This window comes from Myotis myotis, unplaced genomic scaffold (assembly GCF_014108235.1).
Source record: "Myotis myotis isolate mMyoMyo1 unplaced genomic scaffold, mMyoMyo1.p scaffold_m19_p_14, whole genome shotgun sequence".
NCBI classification, from domain to species: domain Eukaryota; kingdom Metazoa; phylum Chordata; class Mammalia; order Chiroptera; family Vespertilionidae; genus Myotis; species Myotis myotis.
This window is the reverse complement of record NW_023416318.1, coordinates 13,983,127-14,006,674: the sequence shown is the minus strand read 5'-3', so window position 1 is coordinate 14,006,674 and position 23,548 is coordinate 13,983,127. Positions and strand designations below refer to the sequence as shown.

Sequence of the window (23,548 nt, the reverse complement as noted above, 5' to 3'; positions counted from 1 at the left end):
CAGCCAGCCCCGCCTCCTGGTTGAACTCCTGGATGAATTCCCGGTCAAGGGGACAATTTGCATATTAGCCTTTTATTATATAGAATATATATTTCAATCTTCATCAATGACAATGTACAGGGTAACCATATGCAAATTAGCCCAAAGCATAAGACTACAGAAGCTATTCTGATTTTTAATGGCTGCAGTTGGGTTATTTATTGTTTTTGGTTATTGAACAATTTAAAATGGCCATTCTTTTGGCCATTTTAAATAAGACGGCCACAAACATCTATGGCATACAACCATTTCCCTTTGTAGATTATTGCTTTAAGAGGGCTGCAATGTATATTTTTGTTTTAATATATTTTTATTGATTTTAGAGAGGAAGGGAGAGGAAGAGAGAGATAGAAATATCAATGATGAGAGAGAATCATTGATCAGCTGCCTCCTGCATGCCTTCTACTGGGGATCAAGCCTACAACCCGGGCATGTTCCCTTGATTGAAATCGAACCTGGGACCCTTCAGTCCACAGGCTGAAGCTCTATCCACTGAGCCAAACCGGCTAGGGCTGCAGTGTGTACTTTACATTCACTCACCTGCTTCTCTAGGTAAGTTCTGCCAAGAGTCATTAGGAAAGAGATGGTCAAAGCTGGAAAGCTCTCCAGCTCCTGGCACAAGCATGTTCTGCTCCTGTTCCCTCGCCACCCCCTTAACCAACTACCACTAAACAAAGCATTTTTTTTAATCCAAGGAACATGGAGAAATTTCACAATTCATTCCCAAGAGAGTGGATACTTTTGTCTGGGGAAAGCAGAGAGAACCTCATAAGAAGTGTGGCCTGCAGGAAGTTTATCATCTCATCCCCCCAGATAAGCATCTATTATTATCATCCTGAACACAGATCAGGACTCTCTGTTCTGGTCCCAGCTCTGCTGCTATCAGTCTGTGTGTCTTAGGTAATGACTTTCTATGCTGGGCCTCAGTTTCCAATTCCATTAAGTGAGGGGACTGGACTAGATAATTAAGATCTCAATTAGCGCCCTAGCCAGTTTGGCTCAGTGGATAGAGCATTGGCCTGCGGACAAAAGGGTCTCAGGTTCGATTTCAGACAAGGGCACATGCCCGGGTTGCGGACTTGACCCCTCCCCCAGTAGGGGGCGTGCAGGAGGCAGCCAATCCATGATTCTCTCTCATCACTGATATTTCTCTCTCCCTTCCTCTCTGAAATCAATAAAAAATATATATTTAAAAAAAGAAAGAAGATCTCAATTAGCTACATCATATGGTAATTTTTTTAAAAGCCCTTTTTCATTTAACAGGAGGAACTTTATCTCTTATTAAAAATACAGAGAGTAGCTATCTACTTCACTCCTGTGGGAAGACTAGAGTTGTTTCAGAAACCAAGGTGTAAAGACACTGAACACACACTTAGCTGAGACTTAAAGAAGAAAATCTATTTACGGCACTGCTTCCTTTGGAAGCAATGTAGGTTTTCTGGTTTAAGATGGGCCACAAAACTCTAGTAGAATTCAGTCCTCAAAAAGATGGTTTCCTATCATTCATCTAGTAGTTAGACTTCCCTGGGAATAAGACAGTAGCTGATATATTCTATTGGCTGGGTATGTAAAATGTCTTTTTCTATCACTATAAGATTATCTATCACTATCACTCAGAAAACTGTGAGTACAAAATTAAAGGCATTTATTAAAGGCCAAAACACAATGTGTTTGAGGATGTTGAAACAGTAGAGGTCTATCAGGAGAGGATGTAGTGATTCGGATGCTATATTCAGACATTATCTAAAAGTAGACATGCTCAATTTCTATACTGACAATTGGGCTCGAACAATACTTAGGTACTCTGGTGTCCAAAGGGATTAAGCCATGGCAAATGGTCCCAGGCATGCAGGCCCCCTTGAAGGGTGCTGTATGGTACACTCGATTGAGGTGGCCAATAATGTCGTCCAAGACAAAGAATAAACACAACACTGTCAGAACTCAGGGTAAATGTGGGGGTTCGTATGAACCTCCAAAGACAGAAAAGGCCATAATGGCCAAGCTGCCCCTTGAAGAAGGGAAAGGGATTAATTCTAATCCTACCTAGGTCCTTGGCTGCTCAACACAAGAGAAAATGAACAGCTCTTTCTGCCATCCTAATTTCAAAGTAATAAATTAAACCTTCATCAGTAGCCTAGAGTTATTTTTTAAAAAACCTCTACCATTGACGGATTACCTCATCCTGTTCTTGACTATCTCAAGAAAAGATCAAATATTTTAATCACAGGGTGGGGAATCAGCCTAGTTCTAGGCCAGAGGCCAACACCCAGCTGCTACAGCCTGTTTCCCAAGCCCTCACTGCATTCTCCTCTTCTTTTGCTCTCCGAGTCCTGGCTGATTCTTACCACTGGCTCCTGGGCAGGGGACTGCTGCGGAGCTGCAGCTGGCTGAGCCTGGGGCTGCTGTCCGGCTGCTACAGCAGGCTTCTGCTGCACAGCAGCCTGCTGAGTCAGCAGCTGTTGCTGATGCAGGTTTGTGGCCTGCTGCTGCTGCTGCTGCTGCTGGTAAAAGTTCTGTATCAGCTGCTGTTGAGAGCTTCCTTGGGACACCACAGGGAACTGGGCAATTGCTGGTTGCTGGGCTGCTGGGTGTACTGCCTGAAACTAAGCAGGAGAAAGGAGCAAGAAATGAGGAGGTAAATAAAAACCTGTCGCAGTAACAACTAAGACCAGTGATGAAGCCAAAGGCAAAGGAAGGCAGAAGTCTTGTAACTTGGCCTGAAACTCCTGAGGGGAACCTGAAGACATTAAAACAAACAGAGCAGCACCTTACACTGCCAGGCTCCATCCACTACACTATGCTGCCTCCTGTACTGCAGACCAGCTCCCATGTGGGCTTCTATGCCACGCCTGAGGGTGTCCATCTCACTACACATCTGTGACTCCATACATGGGAGTGTAACAGAAGCTAATAAATGATCTCCCAATCACAGAAGTAATTCTCCTCTTAAAGGGATTTAGAAGTAGCCACGATTAAAATTCTTCCCTAGATGAACAGGATGAAGCAATGACGGCACTGAAAATAAAACAAACAAAAAAACCCCTAAATGTTAACCCAACTATTAAGGCCATCTCTTTCTGAAAATTATTTCCCACTAGCTCTATCTTTACTAACTCTCCAACTTTAACCATTCAAAATATTCAGATTATTACACTTAATGACATTTTATTATATATTGGTAATGAATTGTGTCAAGTTATATTCTCTTATAAGGCATCCAAAAAATAGAGAAACTTCTTTTCTGTCTTTCTCCTACCCACTAAGGACCATGTGCTAGGCACACAAATAGAGCTCAAACAAGGGCCTACTGATGAACAAAACTCCAAGATCTTGTCTCTTAACATCCTAAATAGCTTTACTTCATTATAGAGCTAATTGACAGGATATTGTTTGCCTAATGAGGTAAAGTTAAAGGGTTAGCAAAGAAGCAGATGTCAGTAAATAGTTGCCTATTTATAACCGTGAAATGCTGGAAACAACCAAAAGTCTATCAACAGGAGACTGATTGAATAAACTATCCTATATACCCAACTCTCTAGTTATAAACAGGAATGAGGACTACCTCTATATAAGGGATGGAAGGGACAGAATTTTGCGGATTTAACTTTGAAACTATGTAAATATTTTACATGTTTGCAAAACAAAATTAAAACAAAATTTAAAAGTCAATAACTAAAAATCAAAAGCAAAATGAAGCAAAGAAACCCATGTGTCAAATTAATAGCCAAACTCCCTAGAAAATAATATGCTAAACATTCTAAGGGTAAAGAAGGCAAAGAAATCTTAAACTATTTTCAGTAATCCTATTAGTATTGTTTTCTTGAAACTATAAATCAAATAAGTAATTATGTTAATGTTATTAGGAATCAAGACTTCAATTAGAAAAAAAAATATATATATATATATAAAGCTTAATATGCTAATTGTCTCTCCAACCCTTCGACCAGTTGCTATGACAGTGCACTGACCACCAGGGGGCAGATGCCCCAACCGGTAGGTTAGCTTGCTGCTATGGTCAGGCCAATCAGGACTGGGCCAGACTGGCCGGATATGCCAACCTCCCACAGTCCCTCCACAGCTTCTAAAATATTTCTTCTAATTAATTTGCTTTCAATGTGCACAAATCTGTGCACCGGACCTCTAGTACAAATATAAAATCTAAGAAGTTAAACAAAAATCCTGTAATTATACATCTGAATTAGGAATATAAATTTGAATTCATGGTATATATTCTATTAAGAAAACAAAATTTATTTCCTAACTACTGTCCATTAAAAAGGTCTAAAAACAATAACTAACCCATTAGCAAATGAGTATCCTTAGCACCAAAAATGTGGTCTCTAAAGACCATTTCCATGAAAAGGAAATGAAGCTCTTTAGAGAAATGGGCTGATTTCAGGTAGAATGAGCCTGGAACAGCTTGTTACAATGAATAACAAGGAAACCATAAAGACTACTGGAGTCCCAGCTGAAGGATCTAGGAGCCAATTTGAAGACTTTCACCGGACAAAGTTGGAATGCTTTGAGCATCAAAATAAACAAAATTTTAAAAACTACAATGTATGGACACATATCAAATATGTTAAGATCCACAAGTTCCTAATGATACTAAAACAAAAACCTCATTATTCACCTTTGGATGATACTTAGAACAAACTCATTCTAAAACTGGTAAAAACAGGAAAAGAATCATAAATTTTTCTGCCTTTTCTGCACAAACAATACCTTAGGGTAATAAAATAGTTGATGAAAAAAATTCTTTATAGATAAATTCCAGCCCTTAAATGAAGAGGAAATGCTAGAATATTACCATTTTGCCATCCCTAATGAATTAATAGACTTAGGAAATGATTAGCAATGACTGCTAAGCTGATGGGGAACATCAAATGAATGGATCAAATGGACAACACCAAACCCACTTATTAATCTTAATATTATTAAAAGAGAGGACAACCAGACATTATATGCCCCTGCTGTGATATAACCAGAAAAACAAAGAACAATCAAACTGAATGGAATACTGAGCAAGCCTCGGGAAATTACCAGTTTACACAGGGGATGGAGAAACATATTAAACATCACCACAGGGATGCCATCAACCAAATCCAGAATGTGGAAAATTCTACAGGACAAGTGACCCAGTTTCTTTAAAAAAAAAAAAAAGACAAAAGGGGGTAAAAAAGGGAGAGGGTACCTACGGTTAAAAAGGGACTTAAAAGATGAAAGATATAGTACTCGTTATAAAATGAATCTGTTCAAAGTAAAATATGTGAAAAATATAAGAAAATATAATGAAAAAAAATCACACTAAATACAATATGTGGACTTTGGATCCTGATTCAAACAAGCCAACTTTAATTATGAGACATGATAAACACTTCTGGATATTTGATAAGAAATTATTGTATTTTGTTTCAGTATGATAATGGTCTTGTAGTTGTGTGTGAGAGAGAGGGAAAAAAAAGAGTTCTTAAAAATTAGCTCCCTTCCTGAAGTTCCTCAGTCAGGGGAAGAATTCCCAAGGCCTGAGAAGAAAGGTGAAAGGGGCAGAGTGATCCTGTGATTGCTCCACTCTGCAATGCTTTACAGTATTTACATCTAGGAGAAGCAGTGATGAGGTCATTAATGGATCAGTCTTCCCAAGGCTTCCTAAGGCAGATTTCCTGTTCCTAGAACAGCGGTTCTCAACCTGTGGGTCGCGACCCCTTTGGGGGTTGAACGACCCTTTCACAGGGGTCGCCTAAGATCATCGGAAAACACATATATAACTACATATTGTTTTTGTGATTAATCACCATGCTTTAATTATGTTCAATCTGTAACAATGAAATTGGGGGTCACCACAACATGAAGAACTGTATTAAAGGGTCGCAGCATTAGGAAAGTTGAGAACCACTGACCTAGAGGGTCTTTTCACAGTGATGACTGGGATATGCAATGCAAAGGTCACACTCTGACAACCTTACCTGTTGAGCCTGTGTCTGTGGCTGCTGCTGCTGGTAAAATGTGCCTGCTGGCTGCTGTGATGGTGGTGGTGGCTGTTGTTGTTGCTGCTGCTGCTGCTGCTGCTGCTGCTGCTGTTGCTGCTGCTTGAGGAAGAGTTGCTGCTGGTGCTGGGGTGTGGCCTGGGCCTGAGAGGGCAGACCCTGGGCAGGAGTGGAAGGCGTCTGTTGTGGGGTGGGTGGAGCCTGAGGCTGCTTGGGCTGGGACTGTGGTAGAGGTTGGCTGGGTGGGGGCTGAGTTTTTGATTGGGGAACACTGGCTAAAAGACCAGGCTGATTGCTGGGTCCTGCAATGAGAATAAATTCCATGTAAGAGCTCAACACTAATCCAAAAATGACTTCCCTTCTTGCCAACATAAGAAAGAGGGGGTGCTAAGTGGACAGATAATCCCCAAATCCATGTGCTCCTCACTGTCTTTGCACCTGGAATGTCCTTTCTTCTTGCTAATCTATGTACTTTTAAAAATATATATTTTTTTATTGATTTCAGAGAGGAAGGGAAAGGGAGAGAGGGAGAGATGGAAACATCAATAATGAAAGAGAATCATTGATTGGCTGTCTTCTCCATGCCCCACACCTGGGGATAGAGCTCACAACCCGGGCATGTGCCCTGACCAGGAATTGACCGTGACCTCCTGGTTCATAGGTCAACCACTGAGCTATGTTGGCTGGGTTGCACTTCATATTTTTCAAAACAAGGTTCAACAAACAATTCTATATTTGCCTCCTTCAAAAAGCTTTTCTTTATTCACCAACCCATTTAGTCAATTACTCCTTTAGTCAGTATCTTGATTATCTACAAATTTAAGTAGCCTTTGATGCTAATGTATATACATACAATCTTTGTACTTGTTGGCATTCTGCAGAATAAAAGCATTCTTTGATGTTTTATATGTAGGTTGCACAATTCCAGTCTGGATGCCTTGTAAGTAAATGGCTACCAAATTTACCAAAAACAGCTGCCTGGTAAGGGAAGTGATGGCTGAGTTCAGTTACTTGATAATTTGGATCAGTCCTCTTTATGAAACAAAACTTAGTCACCTCACCAGAAAGAATACCAAAGCACAGAGTGGTGACAGACACTTCAAGAGACAGAATTAAAGAAATAATTCCTCTATGTCAAAAAGAGGTGTGTCCTGGTGTTTAGAGGCAAAGAAAAGTATATAAAATAAAGAGGTAGGTCTAGGATGATGGGCCAGGGCACAAAATTAGGGCCAGGACTAGAAAAAATAGAGACAACAGGCTTCGGTGGTCTTGGTGATCCCCTGCAGAATTCAATGACAGGCCTCCCCTTTCACCAGCCTCCTGCCATATAATTTCAAGGGCAGCTTACCTCTTGGTCCTTAAAGAAAACCATTCTTCTTTTTTTAATCCTCATGTGAGGATATGTTTTTTAACTGATTTTTAGAGAGAAAGGAAGACAGAGTGGGAGACAGAGAGAGAGAGAGAGAGAGAGAGAGAGAGAGAGAGAGAGAGATAACAATAGGTTGCTTTCTGTATGTGCCCCGACCAGGGCTCAAACCCTCAACCTAGGTATGTACCCTGAACGGGAATCAAACCTGCAATCTTTTGCTGTACAGGATGGCACTCCAACCGAGTCACCTGGCCAGGGCAGAAAACTATTGTTCTTTATGTAGCTCTGTATTCCATTCCTGAAGCAAAATTAGGCTTTCCAAGACTTCTCATTATCCAGGATAACAAAGAGGTGTACCTGCAGCCTGAGGTGGGGGCTGAACCGTGGCCCTCTTTCGAGGTGTCAGGGCTGGCTGGATGGGAAGGATTCCTGGGTTTGGCTGAGTCTGCCCAGCTTTAGGCCTCTGGCGGGGTGCAATGGAAGTCTCTGTGGTGGGAATGGGATCTGTCAGTCTAGAAGAGGAAAAGAAAAAACAAAGATTCATATTAATGTGTGAGAAAATGGGGGAGGGGCAGAGTACATGATGGATTAGCTTTGTTCTCCACACTCATCCAACCTTCTAGATTTGCTTAATCAACATTTCCCAGCAGGCATTCTGTGTTACTAGATGTTATAAAATAAAGATTTCATGGGAAAATGTTTTAAAATTTCAGCAGAACCCTTCATGTGTATAGAGACCCTTAAAGAAAGCACTTTATAGAATACAGTGTTTCTCAAATCTATTTGACCTTGTGGCCCTTCTACCTAACATTTCCTAGAATTTCCCAGAATACACTTTGGGTGATGATGCAAAGAGGGGTTTGAAGCAGGTTGTTTTCAGATGTAGAGGGAACTCAAACTTGGTTAGAATTAGCTGTCAAAATGGTCTTTCTACTATAAAAAGTATGCAAATAAATTAATCCAATAAGGCAATTAAAAGAAATAAGTAAATAATTCAATTTGAAGTATTTGGGGAGTGTGACAGGAACTCCATTTTCTCCAATACACACATTTGTTTTTCCCCATGGTAATACAATATTTACCTTGGCATAGAGTCACCTATAGTAAAAACCAAATTGCCCAGTCTCTCTTATAATCAGGTGTGGCCATGTGTCTAAGTTCTGGCCTTACGTGTTATATACACAGATCGTTATGTGGCAGTTGCTAGAAACCTTAAGAAATAACTGGTACATGCCCTTTGTCTCTCTTCTTCTTTGGGCATTCCTTGATCCTGCTGCTTGGAACAGGGATGCTGCCACATTGGTCCATGAGGTCATGGCCACAGCCTGAGGGATGGCAGAGTGGTGAGCATGAAGAAGCCCGGGCACCTGAGGACTTTGTGGAGCAGAACTGCACTATCATCCCTGAACTACTTACCCCAGACTCTATTTACTTAAAGAAAAAAATAAACATCTATCTTACAGAAGCCACTGTAATTTTGGAGTTTCTTTAAGTCAGAGCCAAATCAATCCACATTAATACGGGGAGGACTGCTGTATGGTCTGCCTTTTCTTATGATGGTGCTAAGCCCCAGGTGGTGACTTCCATTCATTAGAGCGGTCCAGGGAGCCGACCCACTCAGATCAGAGTGGTTGTCCTCTGAAAATGTACTTTAGGGAGGACAGCTGACTGAGGCTAAGGCCAAAATAAACAAGCTTCGGGGATATTTCCAAAATATGCCTGGCACAGCCTCCATGAAATGCAAAACAGGAAGCAAAGCGACTGGCCCCATGTCCTTCCCTGTGACATACCTCCAAGGTATTCCATTCTGGACCCGTGGCTTTTCACTAGTATCCTGCTAGAGAATGATTTTCAGCCTTTTTCATCCATGGCACACACGTAAACCAATTATTAAAATTCTGTGGCACACCCAGAAACATATTATGTTTTTGGCCGATCTGACTAAAAAATAGGTATAATTTTGATTCATTTATACCAGAAGGCTATTGTTGTGTTGGCTGTTGTCATTTTTTTTTTACTTGACAATCTAAGGCAAAAGAGTCAGTACCCCTGACTAAATAGTCAGGTACTACATGTTTTTAAAATTCTTGCGGTACAATGGTTGAAAATCACTGTGCTAGAAAGAAGCTCTTATGCTGGGGAGAGAACTGATAATATAAAAGCGCTCACATTTGGGGAGGCTATAACCTGGGGGAGGGAGGTGGATAGGGAAATGGGACAGATGTTGAGAAAGGTGTAAGAAAGATAAAGCCAAGGGTCAGAACTTAAACAAACTTGAGTAGAAAAACAAATATTAAAAACTCCCACAGTGGACTTCTAAGGGTAATAATATCTTAGAGACACTAGGACTTAGAATCAAAGAAAACTATATTTGAGCACTAGGCTCCCTACCTACCAACTGCATAACAATGGGCATATCAATTAACCTCTTTTAGCCTTGGGTCCCTTATATGTAAAATGGAGAAAACAATACCTACATCATGAGGCGGATGTGAACACTACATCAGAGGCTGATGTGAACATCAAATGCAACAATGACTGTGAAACCATTTTATGAAATGCAGAATGTTTGAACTATCAGTTTGAACAGGTCTCAATATGCTGCGAAAAAATACAGACTGAGAAACCAGGAGACTCGACTCTAAGTTGTCCTCTCTGTGTGATCTTGGGCAAATCACTTAAGGTACAGAGTATAGAGCAGGGGTGGGCAAACTTTTTGACTCGAGGGCCACAATGGGTTCTTAAACTGGACCGGAGGGCCGGAACAAAAGCATGGATGGAGTGTTTGTGTGAACTAATATAAATTCAAAGTAAACATCATTACATAAAAGGGTACGGTCTTTTTTTTTTTTTTTTTTTTTTTAGTTTTATTCATTTCAAACGGGCCGGATCCGCGGGCCGTAGTTTGCCCACGGCTGGTATAGAGTGTGGATGCTCGAGGTCTGGTTCTTTTACTAACCCCATAGTGATTAACTAACTGCCTTGGGCAACTTAAAATTCTGAGTCTGTTGCCTCATCCATAAAGTGATAATAACAACTTCATAAATTTGTTTAAAACGGGGTGGGGAAAGCCATCTTATTTATGTAAAGTACCTAGTAAGGCATTTGGTATATAAGATGCCTCAATGAATAGTGGCCACTTTAAAAAGAGTTAGAAAGAAAAACCACACCTGTTAGGATTGGGGAGTAAATACAAAAATGAAATCACTGTAAATTATAGATAGGATGACTTAGACCCAAATCTCTTGGCTGTCATGTCTGTGTATTCTCACAGCATTATTGAGGTCCATAGAAATTAACAGTTTGGGCACTCTACAGTTTATAAAACAGCTGCACAGCCATTTATGCATTTGATACCTTATGACATAGGTACTATTTTATCCATTTTCACAACAGAGTACCACTCAAATGTTAATCGTTGTTATCCTTTTTACAAATGTGTGTGCTTTGTGGGAAGATATCTTTGCTTAGCCTCAGTACATACCATGTTTGGATCTAGTACAGAAGGCCGTAAACCCAAATACTAAGCTATTAAATTAGTTCCAGAAGCAATTCCCAGAGGTGAGCATGGCAGACTTAAGCAAGAAATAAAAAGACTGCAAAGTAACAATCTGAATATAGTTTGCTAAATTTGTTAAAAACCAAAGTCTCATTACTTTAGAGCCACATCTGCAGGCATTCTATAAACATTCAAGATTTTTTTAAAATGTAGAAGTTATTTTACTGTTCTATAAAAATTCACATATTCCCATCTAAGGTATTTTGTTGATAATTTGCTGCTTAACGTTTCCTTGCCATGGGAGTGTGGTAGGAAAAAAAGGGGTATAAACATCTCTGGGGCTACCCTTAGAATCTGCCATTGGGAAGGCATAGCAGTCATGAGGATGTGTCCTGCAGACCTTCATATACAAGGGATATGAAAGACCAAGCACTCCAGCTGCTGTGCTCCGAAATCCACTGCTACTGCTGTGTTTGCCCTGAGGCTTCCCATAGGCGGGCCCCCAGTCTTACTATCCTAGCCACAGGGATATTAAGGCAGACCAGGTCCTGGAACATAGGAGACTCCTCTGGTAGCTGACTTTGACCAAGGATTCCCCTTTGGCAAACCTTCCTTAAATTGTGTGGCAATTTTTAGGTCACTTCCACCCAACTTTCTCCTCCCACTCTCTAGGTCAGACTTATATCACCTTCTGATGGCTCTCCCAACCTTCCCTGGCTCCCTCCCTATTTTCTCTCTCAGGCATTTCCCCAAATAAAATACTAGCTTCTGTAGTCCTCTCTTATCATCTGTGTCTTGGAACACCCTAGGTTACACAGGATGTGATTAACTAAGATCCACAGGCTGTTTGGCTGTTTCATGGACTCAGTGCTTTGACCTGTACTTCCTTAATGTGGCCAGGGCCTTAGTGAGTAAAAAGAAAAGGGAGGTAGAGGATTAGGGTGCTGAAGGAGGCTAAACAAAGACCAGGACACTCTTGTACTAGCAATATTTAAAGTCTGCTGTTGCCTCATCTCTGAATGCTCCTGTGCCTAATCCCAAGCAAGGGAAACAGCTGTGGAATTTTTTATTCTCTTTCAAATGTAGATCATTGTATTTCATTAGATTCCTCCTTGCATTCCCAAAGGACAACTTCTGCCTACAGGAGATACAGCTGGCTTTCTTGTGCTGGGTAGCCTCTTGGCCATGGCAGTAGAAGAATCAAGAAATACAAGGCACCCTCCCTCCCCTGCTACTGGGGCAACAGAGCACAACAGGTGCTCAGTGAGGCATTTCTTACCTGGCCTTTGGCTGGGTCTTCTTTGCAGCTGCCTCGCTGGCTTTCACTGGCTCAGGAAGCTTTGTAGGAATGGGAGAGTTCTATAGAATGAAAGAAAAATTTTAAAAAAAACATCACAGATTTCTTTGTAGAAGAATGATCACCATGATTGGGCTGATGAAAATATGTGTTGGGTTTTTCCAGAGTGGCTTCTAGACCCTGATCTCTGGTAGAGCATATCCCACTGGACTCAGCCCCAGTCAGAGGGACAAAGTATCTGAGAAGAGGACAGAGCAACCCCCTGCGGCACATTCCCCTGCCATCATTCTCAGCCTTTTGTATGGCTGAGGTCACTGGGGTTTGATGTCAGTACCCTTCTCTCCTTAAAGCACAGCTTAGAAGTGGGGTTATGATAGGAATAAAAAGAGATGTCTGTAACCTATATTACTTAAAAAAAAAAATTTATAAATATTTTTATTGATTTCAGAGAGGAAGGGGAGAAGGAGAGAGAGATAGAAACATCAATAATGAGAGAGAATTATTGATTGGCTGCATCCTGCATGCCCCACACTGGGGATTTGCCCGTAACCTGGGTATGTGCCCTGACTGGGAATCAAACTGTGACATCCTGGTCAACGCTCAACCACTGAGCCACACCACCCAGGCTTTATTACTATTTAAGTTCTCAGCTAGATATTAGAGAAGTCAGAGCTGACTAGTGTGCCCAACCTTGTAGTCAGAATGCTGGGAGAGAACCACAGCCAGTGTGTCTAGTTGCTGAGCCAGCACCTCTTTCCAGCACATGAGGCACTACTCAGTCCACAAGCCACGCTGACTGAGCTCCCTGAGCTTGGATTCGGCACCATCCATCCAATACTGTCTCTCCAGGGAGCACTAGCTGTCTCTAACCACAAGACCACTGTTTACCACTGCTGAGCAAGCATCAAATGACTTGAGACTTGTGAAGCTGACTAATTAAAAACTGGTTATCAATCTGAATGCTTCCAATTATATTTCATATTATTTAACTTTATGAATGGGAAAATGGGATAGTGAAAGAAAACACGGTCATGTTAGATTACTGTACAGTATCCCCTGTTCTGGGTAACATGACAAACAAAATACTAGTAATGAAACTGGCTTTTTTAAAAAATATATTTTAATATATTTTATTGATTTTTTACAGAGAGGAAGAGAGAGAGAGAGTTAGAAACATCGATGAGAGAGAAACATTGATCAGCTGCCTCCTGCACACCTCCTACTGGGGATGTGCCCGCAACCAAGATACATGCCCTTGACTGGAATCGAACCTGGGACCTCTCAGTCCACAGGCCAACACTCTATCCACTGAGCCAAACAGGCCAGGACTGAAACTGGCTTTTAAGAGGATGTCTCATTTCCTTCACATTTTTAGGTGGGGGCAATTTCTGCAGAAAATGTCTCCTAGATTCTTTTTCACCCACCAAGTGTTCCTTTCCCAAGGGAGAAGGTGTAACTTATTTTACTGATAAGACTAGAATAAAAAGGTGAGCTTGTTTGGTTCCTTATGCTCTCCCTCCTTTAGGGAAGAGCCTGTCTCTCAGGAATCAGGTGCTCACTATTCAGTCATGAGGCTCTAATGTTAGGGAACTGGCCAAGCTATGTTCTCTGACTCAATCTTATTAGTGATAAAGCCAATATTCTGAGCTCCATCGGAATGACTTCCACATCTGATCCAAATGTGGGAGTGAAAGTGGAATGTTATTGATCAGCTCCCAAAATGACATTACAAGTTCATTCTTGGAGAAGCAGGCAAGACAATTTCAGATCAGAACTTGAGACGGCACCCATTAGTACAATATTCAAGAAAGTTGGATCGTACTATGACCAGAAAAATATGCCAAGACTGTAAAAAGGGTGTTTTCAAGAACTGTATTCTGATACTGAGAATGCAGAGTTTAGGATTAAAAGTGTAGAAAACATTCTGATGTGTGTGGGGAGGGTAGAGGAAAAGGAGTGTGAGTCACAGATGGCCAACAGCAGAAGCAAAATCAAGAAAGTTCTGCTGCAGTGAAGGAGAAAAGGGACAAGGGGCTTTGGTTCCAATTAGTGTGGGGGCACGTCTAGGCCTTGTCTCAGGAAAGCAGCTGCCTAACCATGTCTAGGTAAATACAATAAGCTCTTAGTGAATTGTGAAAATCAGCAAGACCATAGTTTAGTCAATCTTTACCCAAAGTGTTCAACTCGATCCCTAGGGTTTTTTGTTTTTCCCCAGTGTAATTACCTCAGTTTTAGAATTAAATTCTATGGGAAAAATGGATTCTGTTTAATAGCAATTACTTCCTAGCAATTTGCTTGAATGAGCCCTACTAGATAAGCAAGGGACATCTATATTCACTAAACAGCTGATTAACACCCCAAGAATTCTAGATGACAATTAATTATGTGTACGTCCCCTAAAAAGCACCTTTCACATACCTGAACATTTGGAATTGGGCATTCTTTCTTGAGTAGTTTAAATGAGAAGTAGGAGACCTGGTAAATATCCGGCCTTTTGTCAGGGTCTGGTTCCAACATATACCCTAAGAAAAACAAATGTTACCTCATTTAATAATATCCTAACAGTTATTACATTAGCTAGGAAGCAATTTTTTTTCCTCATAAAAGTCCAATTTGTCCTTTTCCTCCCTTCTTAGAAAGGGAAACTCTCACTTTCCTAAAATTTTAAATATCTACAAGTAAATAACGAAGTTTTAAAATCATAACAAAGATACTTGAAGTTCACTGTGCTCTGCACAATCGGGACTCAAATTCTCAATATGAAAGTTACTACCTTCATATTCTGGGACCTAGGAAGTTGCATGGTCTTGCTTCTGACCTCCTCAGTTCATATGATCTTGTTAATCAAGTGATTATTCTTAATAATTATAACCGAAACTTACATTTCATAAACTTATTATTTTTTTTGTTGTTGTTGGAGATCTAAGCTAGTTTTAAGGCTAAAAGAAATCATAAAATAACAAATGCATCTCTACTTTTAACACTTGTCTGTTTCTAGCTGCTCTTCCAGAAAATGGAAAAATCCTCAGGGAAAAAAATCTTTAAGGCACACAAACACACACTCACATATACAGTATATACAAACAATAATGCAAGGCCATTTATTGCTTAAGAAATCAAATGAATGGTTTAGACAGTAAGTTCAGAAAAAAATTGATCAGGCTACAGTCTTGTGAAGGGCTTGCAGACGAGGCGGGACTTGAGCTGGTCCTTGAAGGCAGGGAAGAATTTAGTCAGTCAGGGTAAAGCAGAGAAAAAGACATTACAGATGAGAGAATAGTCTGAGCAAAGATGAACTTGGAGAAAGTAAAAAAAAAAAAATAAAAAATGCCTGCTACCAGGAAATAGAGGAGCCAGAAGGCCAGGGCATTGATTTTCTTGTCAGAGAGTACAGGGAAATAAGGCTGGGTGGGCGGGATGGAACCAGAGTATGAAGGATTCTAAATGCCACACTAAGAGTATGAGCCCTACTGTGGCCATGAAGTTACTGAATAGGCACATGATAGGGTGGTATTTTACAAGATTAATCTTGTGGTGAAGGTGTGTTGGATTGACTGAAGAAAGAGGGGGAAGCTATGGACAATCCACTACTAAAGGCATGAGCTGACAGAGCCTGTACTGTATACAGAGTGGAACTTCGGTTCTCAAACTGAATTCACTCCCCAAGACTGTTCAAGAAAACCAAATCATTTTTTCCATTAGAAAAATGTAAATTGAATTAATCTGTTCCAGACCCCTAAATGAGTCTGTCTTAACCTTTTTTTAAATATATATACTAGTAGTACATGTCTAATGTACTGTTTAATCTATAAACAAACATTTCTTTTCTTAAATTTATCGAACCACCGCTACCAGCCTTAAATGACTCACTTTCAGCATTCATTTCATGGGTGCAGCCTCTTTGCTTTTTCACATCTCATTGCCTCGGAAATGCTGTCACTGAAATACAGTCACCAGCTAACTGCTTTTTCTTTATCCAAATCAACAACAGTTTTTCTACCTCTTCAACTGTCTGTGATCTTTGTTTTGTGAGCAGTTTCACACCTTTAGCAACATCAGCACTGGGATGGCCTCTTTATGCTTTAAAATTGTGCTAATCATCTATTTCACCAGCAACAAAAGCAAACACACACACACACACACACACACACACACACACACACACACACACAATATTCATAGCACAATTTCCTAAGATGTTTAACAATGCAAGGTTTAGTGGTTTAGAAATAAACTGACTCACATTCTCTCCTTTGTTTGTGGCCTGAGAGATGCTTTTTGTCATGCAGATGTACGTATCAGCACGAAAGGGTTGTCAGGTAGAAAACTGAAGTTTTGTTCAAAAACGAGGACATTTTTTCCATGAACAACTTGGTCAAAAACCAGAATTGTTCGAGATGGGAGATGTTCGAGAACTGAGGATTACTGTGCGATCATTTCAGTAATGAGAATGGAGAGAACAAAATGATGATGGGAAATGTCAAAGAAAGAACCTAATGCCATTTAGGAAATACTCCCTCTCTCTGAGTAGGCAAATCCAAAGAGAACCTTAAATTTCAGTCACCTAGGCTTTAGTGGCAACGCCATTAATAGAAATTGAAAAGAGAAGGGAACCTTGAATTGGTAGTAAAAGGGGGTGGGGAATGGCAATAAATTTAATTTAGACCTATCAGTTTAGGGTGACAAAAGAATCATCAAAAAGATTGTAAACTGAGTTTCGTAAAGATGTCATTCATAGAGTTGTTTTTTCTAATATGAATTTTCTGCACAAACGTTAAAAAGAAAAAAAATGAATTACAAAAAAATCCAATCATTCTAGCTAGCATCAAATTGGGACATTTTCTCATATTTCCTTCCAATCTCATTTAAATTAGCTGCAATTCTACAACAGATATAACACTTTACCTCTGGAAACAATCCAATAACCATTCCATTCCTTCAAATACCCTCCCTCACTTTTTTGTCAATAAATGGAAGAGGTTGATTGATAAAATTGGCATAATGGAATGGGTAGTCACTTAAAAACTATAACTATGTTAACTTGGATAAATTACCTATACTTTCCTCATTTGCATAAAATGGAGATAATTACATTTATTGTATAAGGTTTTAAGAATTAAATGAAGTATAAACTATGTAAAATTAGGCCCTCAAAAAATGTCAGATGCTTCGCCCACATTGGCTTCTATTTTCTTCAGAGCATCCCCATTTAGGACCCAAACTGGGTTGCTCAGGATTTATAATCCATAATGGTTAAAATTTAGATGCTACATGTGTTCACTGGTATAAAAAGATAATAAAAATAATCTGTTTCTTTAGCTTTTCAGTACAGGGGCTTATGCAAAGATTACCTGGTCTACCATCTGGTTAATGAACATTAGTACATACGGTTACTCTGACGATGCAAAAAAGTGGGGAATTTAAAAAACATTTAAAGCACTGAGTTTAAATACTTGTTATCAAAATCCAGTGATTAACCTAAATGAGAGGAAAAACCTAGTTCCATAGAGTTATACAGTCTTAATTATATATTCACTCCAGCCAATGCACTGCAATCATTATTTGAATTGCTTCCAGTTTTGCAAAGATGAATTTCTCATCACTTGATGAGTCAGCTGGACTCCTTTGGTACCAGAGCCTATAAAACAGACTACAAGAGAACAGAGCAGTACTATACTGCTCAAAGTACAGTTGGGATTTTTGCTCAGGTGGCTGGCTTAGGTGTAAACAGTGTGGATTTCTAGCAAAAAACAACAGACCACCACTCTCACTGGTTACTGTTATATTATGTTTGAGTGACCAACCATTATCAACTAACTTCTTTATCTTTGCATCCAACCCACCAGTCCCTTTACCCTTCAATTCAGTCCTAGAGATTAGCGATAAAAATATAAAACCAGAAACTTGAATACTTACTAATTAAGCAGTGCATGTCTTGGGAATATCGAGAGTTATCAGGAATTGTGAAGTTTCCATCACATATTGCCACTTGACTCTCCCCAAATGGCAAAGTGAAGTAGCATAATTTATATAATAAACATCCAAGAGCCTAAAAAAAATAAAGAAAGCAGATTGCTACTAGTGGTGTATTTACCATAACTACAAATGGGTCTACTGAGAGATACATTTACTAGCAGATATAAAAATTATGTACTATTAACCTATTAATAATTTGAATTAGAGCCCAACACCATTATTAAGCTGCTGAGTTACATTATTTCTACTATCATTACCAAATTGAGCTCTAATAAAGAACAAGAACTAGTATCACATATGTGACAACCATCTAAATAATGGGCAGGTCACCTGAATAATTCTCAGAGCTCTAAAGTCATTTTCTTTCACATGCTTAAAGAAGCAATGGTTGGTCACCTCGGGTTAAGAATAACCTCGAGAGATAAGTAGACAACAAGTTGGCACAGTGGCCACCCTTGCTATGGCAGTCTGGATTAAATTTGGGAGATTACAGTCAAGACTGCCGATATCTGAGATGTGGATAGGTTAGTTGACACCTACCCAAATGTCTGCCTTCGTAGTGATGATTTTGCCACTGTACAGGTTGACCATTTCTGGTGCTCGATAGGACAGCGTTGTGTATCTACAATCAAAAGATTCATTTTTTGTTAAATATGTCAATGATGTAAAGACCAGGGGTAGCAGAAATACTTCATAGATAAGCTCCCTGGGAGCAATCTGCAGAAGAGAGTATGAAATATTAGTGCAGATAAAATAAAAGGCTGTCCTTGGTACACACCCGTGGCCCTCTAGCAGCAGTCCTGCTCAACAGCATATGGGGACCCAGACACTGTGGCATTAAATAAACTCCAAAAGCAATCTTTCTTGGGTCCTCAAATAACAAAATTTTCTCCTATAAATCCCTGTTGTTTGATATTTTTTTTGCTGGTATGTTTTTTAAAATAGTAATCCCTTTTAATGTGACTTGACACAGAGATATAATACTGGCTAGGACGCTGGAGAACAGCAGAAAATGGGCCCTGGCTGGGGTGGGAGGTGGATAGATCTTCGCTGCTGGATTAGTGAAACAACAGTTTTCCTCTAATCTCTGGCTCAAGAAAAGAGGATATGAGCTCATCTTTAACGTGTCTTGGTATTACCAAGCATGTGACCTGTGCTGCTTGAGTCGCTAGAGCCCAGAGAGTACTGTGGTTTAGGTGTCCATTAGGGACTTGGACCAGAAGTTTTCCTGCCCTAGGCTTCGTTGCCAGGGTTGTGAAGCAGGAAACGAAAGAAAGGATCAGGATATGAGTGGGCATGCTAGACAGCTGATTTATTCGTAGTATTAATAGTGAGTGCTGTTGCCTGTAAAAATCCAACACTTTGGACAACAGGAAAAATGGGTCAGGTTCTTACTGGAGTCACATATCCAAAGAAGCTTTTCCTCATGAAAGTCAGTGACTCAATATCCGTAGAGACTTCAATACCCTACTCAGCCCTCCATATACTGCAGGTGAGCTCCTTATAAGAAGAAAGGAATACAAAGCAAGTTAGGGTTCAGTAAAAGTGTACCCAACTGACTAATAACATCACGGATGTTTTATTTCTATGATGTGTGTACTATTCAGCTTTTTAAGGGCAATTATGACATAAATAAAAATAGCTATATACAATTACCATAGGCCCATTGCTAAAGTGTACCAGAGTTATTTTACTCTACTGATCAATAACTATAAACCCCCTCCACATTCTCCAATTAAAATCAAATAAGCCAACCACCAACATAATTATCTAAGAAGAGGAACAAACTGACTAGCATCATTGTCATCCCACCCTGACCTTCTCATCCATAAGCTGAAAGCTGCTGATCTCCAAGAAAGAAGGAAAATCTTACTTCTTAATCTCATCTTCTACTGCATTCACTCCTTCAGTTTGTGGATTCTGGAATTTGTTGGTGGCGCTTCCAAAGTCACACAAGACGTAGTGGCCTCGGTCATGCAAGAGGATATTTTCAACCTGAAAAACATTCCCCAACCATCCATTCCAAGATGTCATTTAGTAATGTGTGTGAAATTTTGGATCTCATTAACATAAACAATATTATTTTATTTATGATAATCCCATTAATGTGCACAAGAAAGTTATTATCCTCTAAGTATATCAACAGGGGTCATCACAAGTGGAACAAAACAAGACGCACAGCAACAGGGGAAAATTAGAGTGGAAAGGGCAAAAAGAGGCAACTCCACATGAGCAAGAGTCTCATTTTTCTATTTCCAGGCTCATTTCTTACCTCTGCAGAAACAGTCCTTATATTTTCAAGCCTTTGCATCATGAGTGTGTGTGTGTGTGTTTAATTTATTTTAGAGAGGAAGGGGAAGGGAGAGAGAGATAGAAACATCAATGATGAGTATCATCAATCAGCTGCCTCCTGCACGCCCCACACCAGGGATTGAGCCCACAACCTAGGCATGTGCCCTGACCAGGAATCAAACCATTACCTTCCTGGCCATACGCTGACATTCAACCACTGAGCCACACCGGCTGGGCAAGCTTTTGTATCTTTTGTCATGTTCTTCTATCAGTCTTGAATGCTCTCTCTGATTCCCCACCTTTATCCAGCTATCAAAATCCCATTCCTCTTTCAAACTCCAGTTTAAATGCTGCCTCTTCTTGAAGCCTTCTTCAAGCCCCCACTCAGACAAATATCACTCCTTCCCTATGTTCTTTCAGTACTTTGTTCTTCCTGATATGCATTATTTCACTTGGGCCTTGTAAAAACATACATCAATTTCTTTACTACAAGAGGTTAGAATTTTCAGAATCAATAAATATTTGCTATATTTTAGTTAATTCTCAAAGTGATTAAAGAGCTGTGGGAAAATGTGCAGTATTATCCTTGTCTTTTTATAGATGAATTTTTTGGGCAGTTCTGGATAGAATGGAACTTACGAAGTCCAGAACCTAGTAAAATTCTGATATCAAAGGAATCTGTCAGTGAAATAACAACTCCAAAACAACAAGCACTACTTTACTCAAGACATATTAATTTTTGGTATAAGTAAATTTGAGACAGCATGAGGACCTGAGCCGGGAGCCCAAGAATACCAGATGGCCAGAAGAAGAAAAACCACATAGCTGGAGAGACGCCGCTGCTAGAACCCCAAGGATGCCAAAAGGCCAGATAAGTTCATACAAGAATGTCTCACACACACCCCAAAAAAGTCACCACTCCTCCACTGTGGCAGGAAAGCACTGTGCTGGCCACCGGTACTGCAAAGAAAACTGGAAACATGGGACTGAACTCATTATGGGCTGGCGCTCTTATGAATGGGGAGATGAGATAAGGCTGGGCCGTGGAGGAGTGAAGGCCTTAGAAAAGTGAAACTAGTAACAGGAACAAAGGCACAGAGGCAGGCATGATAACAACAATGGTATCAGCAACTAATAGCACTTACTATGTGCTAGACACTGCCCCGTGCACTTTTACCTATAGTATTTCATGAAATTCTTACAAAGCCTTTTTGTCCCCACTTAGATGAGAAACGGGATCCATTTCTAACACACCTGAGGTCACAAGACTGGAAGAGCAGGACTGGACTCAGGTTTTCTGACTGCTGGGACTACACTATCACCCAGTGCACTGATGTGTATTATGCAATTAGGGAATATGGGCAGTTCAGACTGGAGAAAGAAGGGCGCAGAAGGAGAGAAGACCAGAGAAGCAGACAGAGGGCAAACTGAAGAAGGCCACTAGGGAACCACTCAACATTTCAGCAGCAGATGAAGTGTTTTAGGAAAGTTGGCATGGTGATAGAGGAGGGAAAAAGAAAGGAGACAGTGAGGTGCAATTGTCCAGGTGTGAGGTGAATAGAGCCAGGTCTAGACTAGGGCCAGGAGGGATTAAATGAGATTAGGAAGGAAGAGAACCAATTGGATATTGACACTCATCTTCTGAAAGCTTGGGAGAATTTTTATAGTGACTTTGTTTTTGGCAATGTCCCTTTTAGGATGTAAGCCTAACATTGGTTATCATTGCTCACAATCCTCAAGTCATTCAGCTGAGAGTTTAATACACTGACCTTACTTCCCAAGCCACTGGCTTAAGAGTGTTATTGAAGTCATCACTCCCAAACTCTGCTTATAGCTTTAGCCAAAATGCCTGGAAAGCCACCTCCTACTGACCTCTTCATCTTGACATTATTTCAAACAGATATGGCATTCAGGCATTTCAGTCACAGGATTTATTATCACTGGAAATTCTGGAGGATTAGATGAATGCAGATTTTCAAGCCTGTGATTCTAAAAATAGGACAAGAATCTTCAGCCTATTGTACTTCATGAGATCCAAATCTCTTTTCTGACAAGACATGCATGACTTTTTAATCTAGATGCATTTAGTCTTAATCCTTTTCCCCGTTTCTTAAGTGCTGAGAAAAACACCATAGTACAGTAAAGCAAAACCAAACAAACAAAATCCAAAATGGGAGTAAAAATACCTCAGCCTCTGTTCCGATTTGGTCACGGAATTAACTGTGCAGGTCACAACCTTTCTGGTCAGAGGTCACCTGACTGGTCAAAGGAGAGGACTGGCTTAGGGGACCTTCCCAGGCTTATGATCCCATGATCTATAATAATAACCTCTATCTTTCCTCAGAGAAATAAAAATTTTAAAATGGGCGAAATAATTAAAATGTTAAAATAACATATTTGAGGAAGGATCTTCAATAAAAAACAGAACTTCTGTTTCAGTTATTTTTAGAACGTAAGCTGCTTAAGGACCAGCACCAATTTCAGTGTATTTCCCATGTGTAATGCGAAAGAAAGACCAGGCGGAACAAGGGGTTTTCTCAGTTCTGCATGTGAACAAGCAGAGCCCCACACAGGGTGGTACTGACTCAAGCAGGGGGTCCACAGCTGTCCTGGCCTGTGCTCTTCCCTGTGTCCCTTTAACTTTTATTCACAGTGGTGTCTCTTCACCAAATGGAAATCCTGCTCGCAGAGAAGCAACCAGAAGACCAGCAACCAACACTTCCCCTGGGCAGCAGAATAATGAACTTCTTGGCTCTGGCTACCGCTGGGTCTGCAGTGGCTGGTTCCGCAGTGACAAAGAGCTCAGAGTAGCCCAGGCTTTGTGATAAATGACACAGCCAGGGCAAACAAGACATAGCCAAGGCAAACAAGAGGTATATGGGGACTTCGCTCATGCCATAGGAAGCTGGCAATGTGGCAGGCAAAGGTGACTGCCCACCACGCACATACTATTAGGAATCAACAAAATCTAACATGCTAATGAAAGCATTTAGATGGCACCAAGTGTAATATTTGGTGAGTTGTAGAAAGCTTCAATCAAAACAACCAGGAGTCAACGACTAAAATCAACAGCAACAGGACTCCTCTAG

At 40.3% G+C, this 23,548-nt stretch overlaps 1 protein-coding gene across 15 annotated transcripts in view; it reads right to left on the bottom strand.

Moving 5' to 3' along the window:
• AAK1 (AP2 associated kinase 1) overlaps positions 1-23,548 on the bottom strand; it is a 140,829-nt gene that overhangs the window by 39,638 nt on the left and 77,643 nt on the right. For 13 of the 15 annotated variants that reach the window (XM_036334260.1, XM_036334265.1, XM_036334268.1 and 10 more), the window contains exons 6-13: positions 20,041-20,162; positions 18,708-18,789; positions 18,108-18,240; positions 14,610-14,713; positions 12,174-12,253; positions 7,753-7,907; positions 6,006-6,328; positions 2,385-2,642 (exon numbers count right to left, since the gene is read on the bottom strand). In XM_036334260.1, the coding sequence (XP_036190153.1) occupies positions 2,385-2,642; positions 6,006-6,328; positions 7,753-7,907; positions 12,174-12,253; positions 14,610-14,713; positions 18,108-18,240; positions 18,708-18,789; positions 20,041-20,162 (1,257 nt within the window). The remainder of the gene's footprint in view (positions 1-2,384; positions 2,643-6,005; positions 6,329-7,752; positions 7,908-12,173; positions 12,254-14,609; positions 14,714-18,107; positions 18,241-18,707; positions 18,790-20,040; positions 20,163-23,548) is intronic. The other 2 variants (XM_036334266.1, XM_036334267.1) reach the window with 1 other exon arrangement.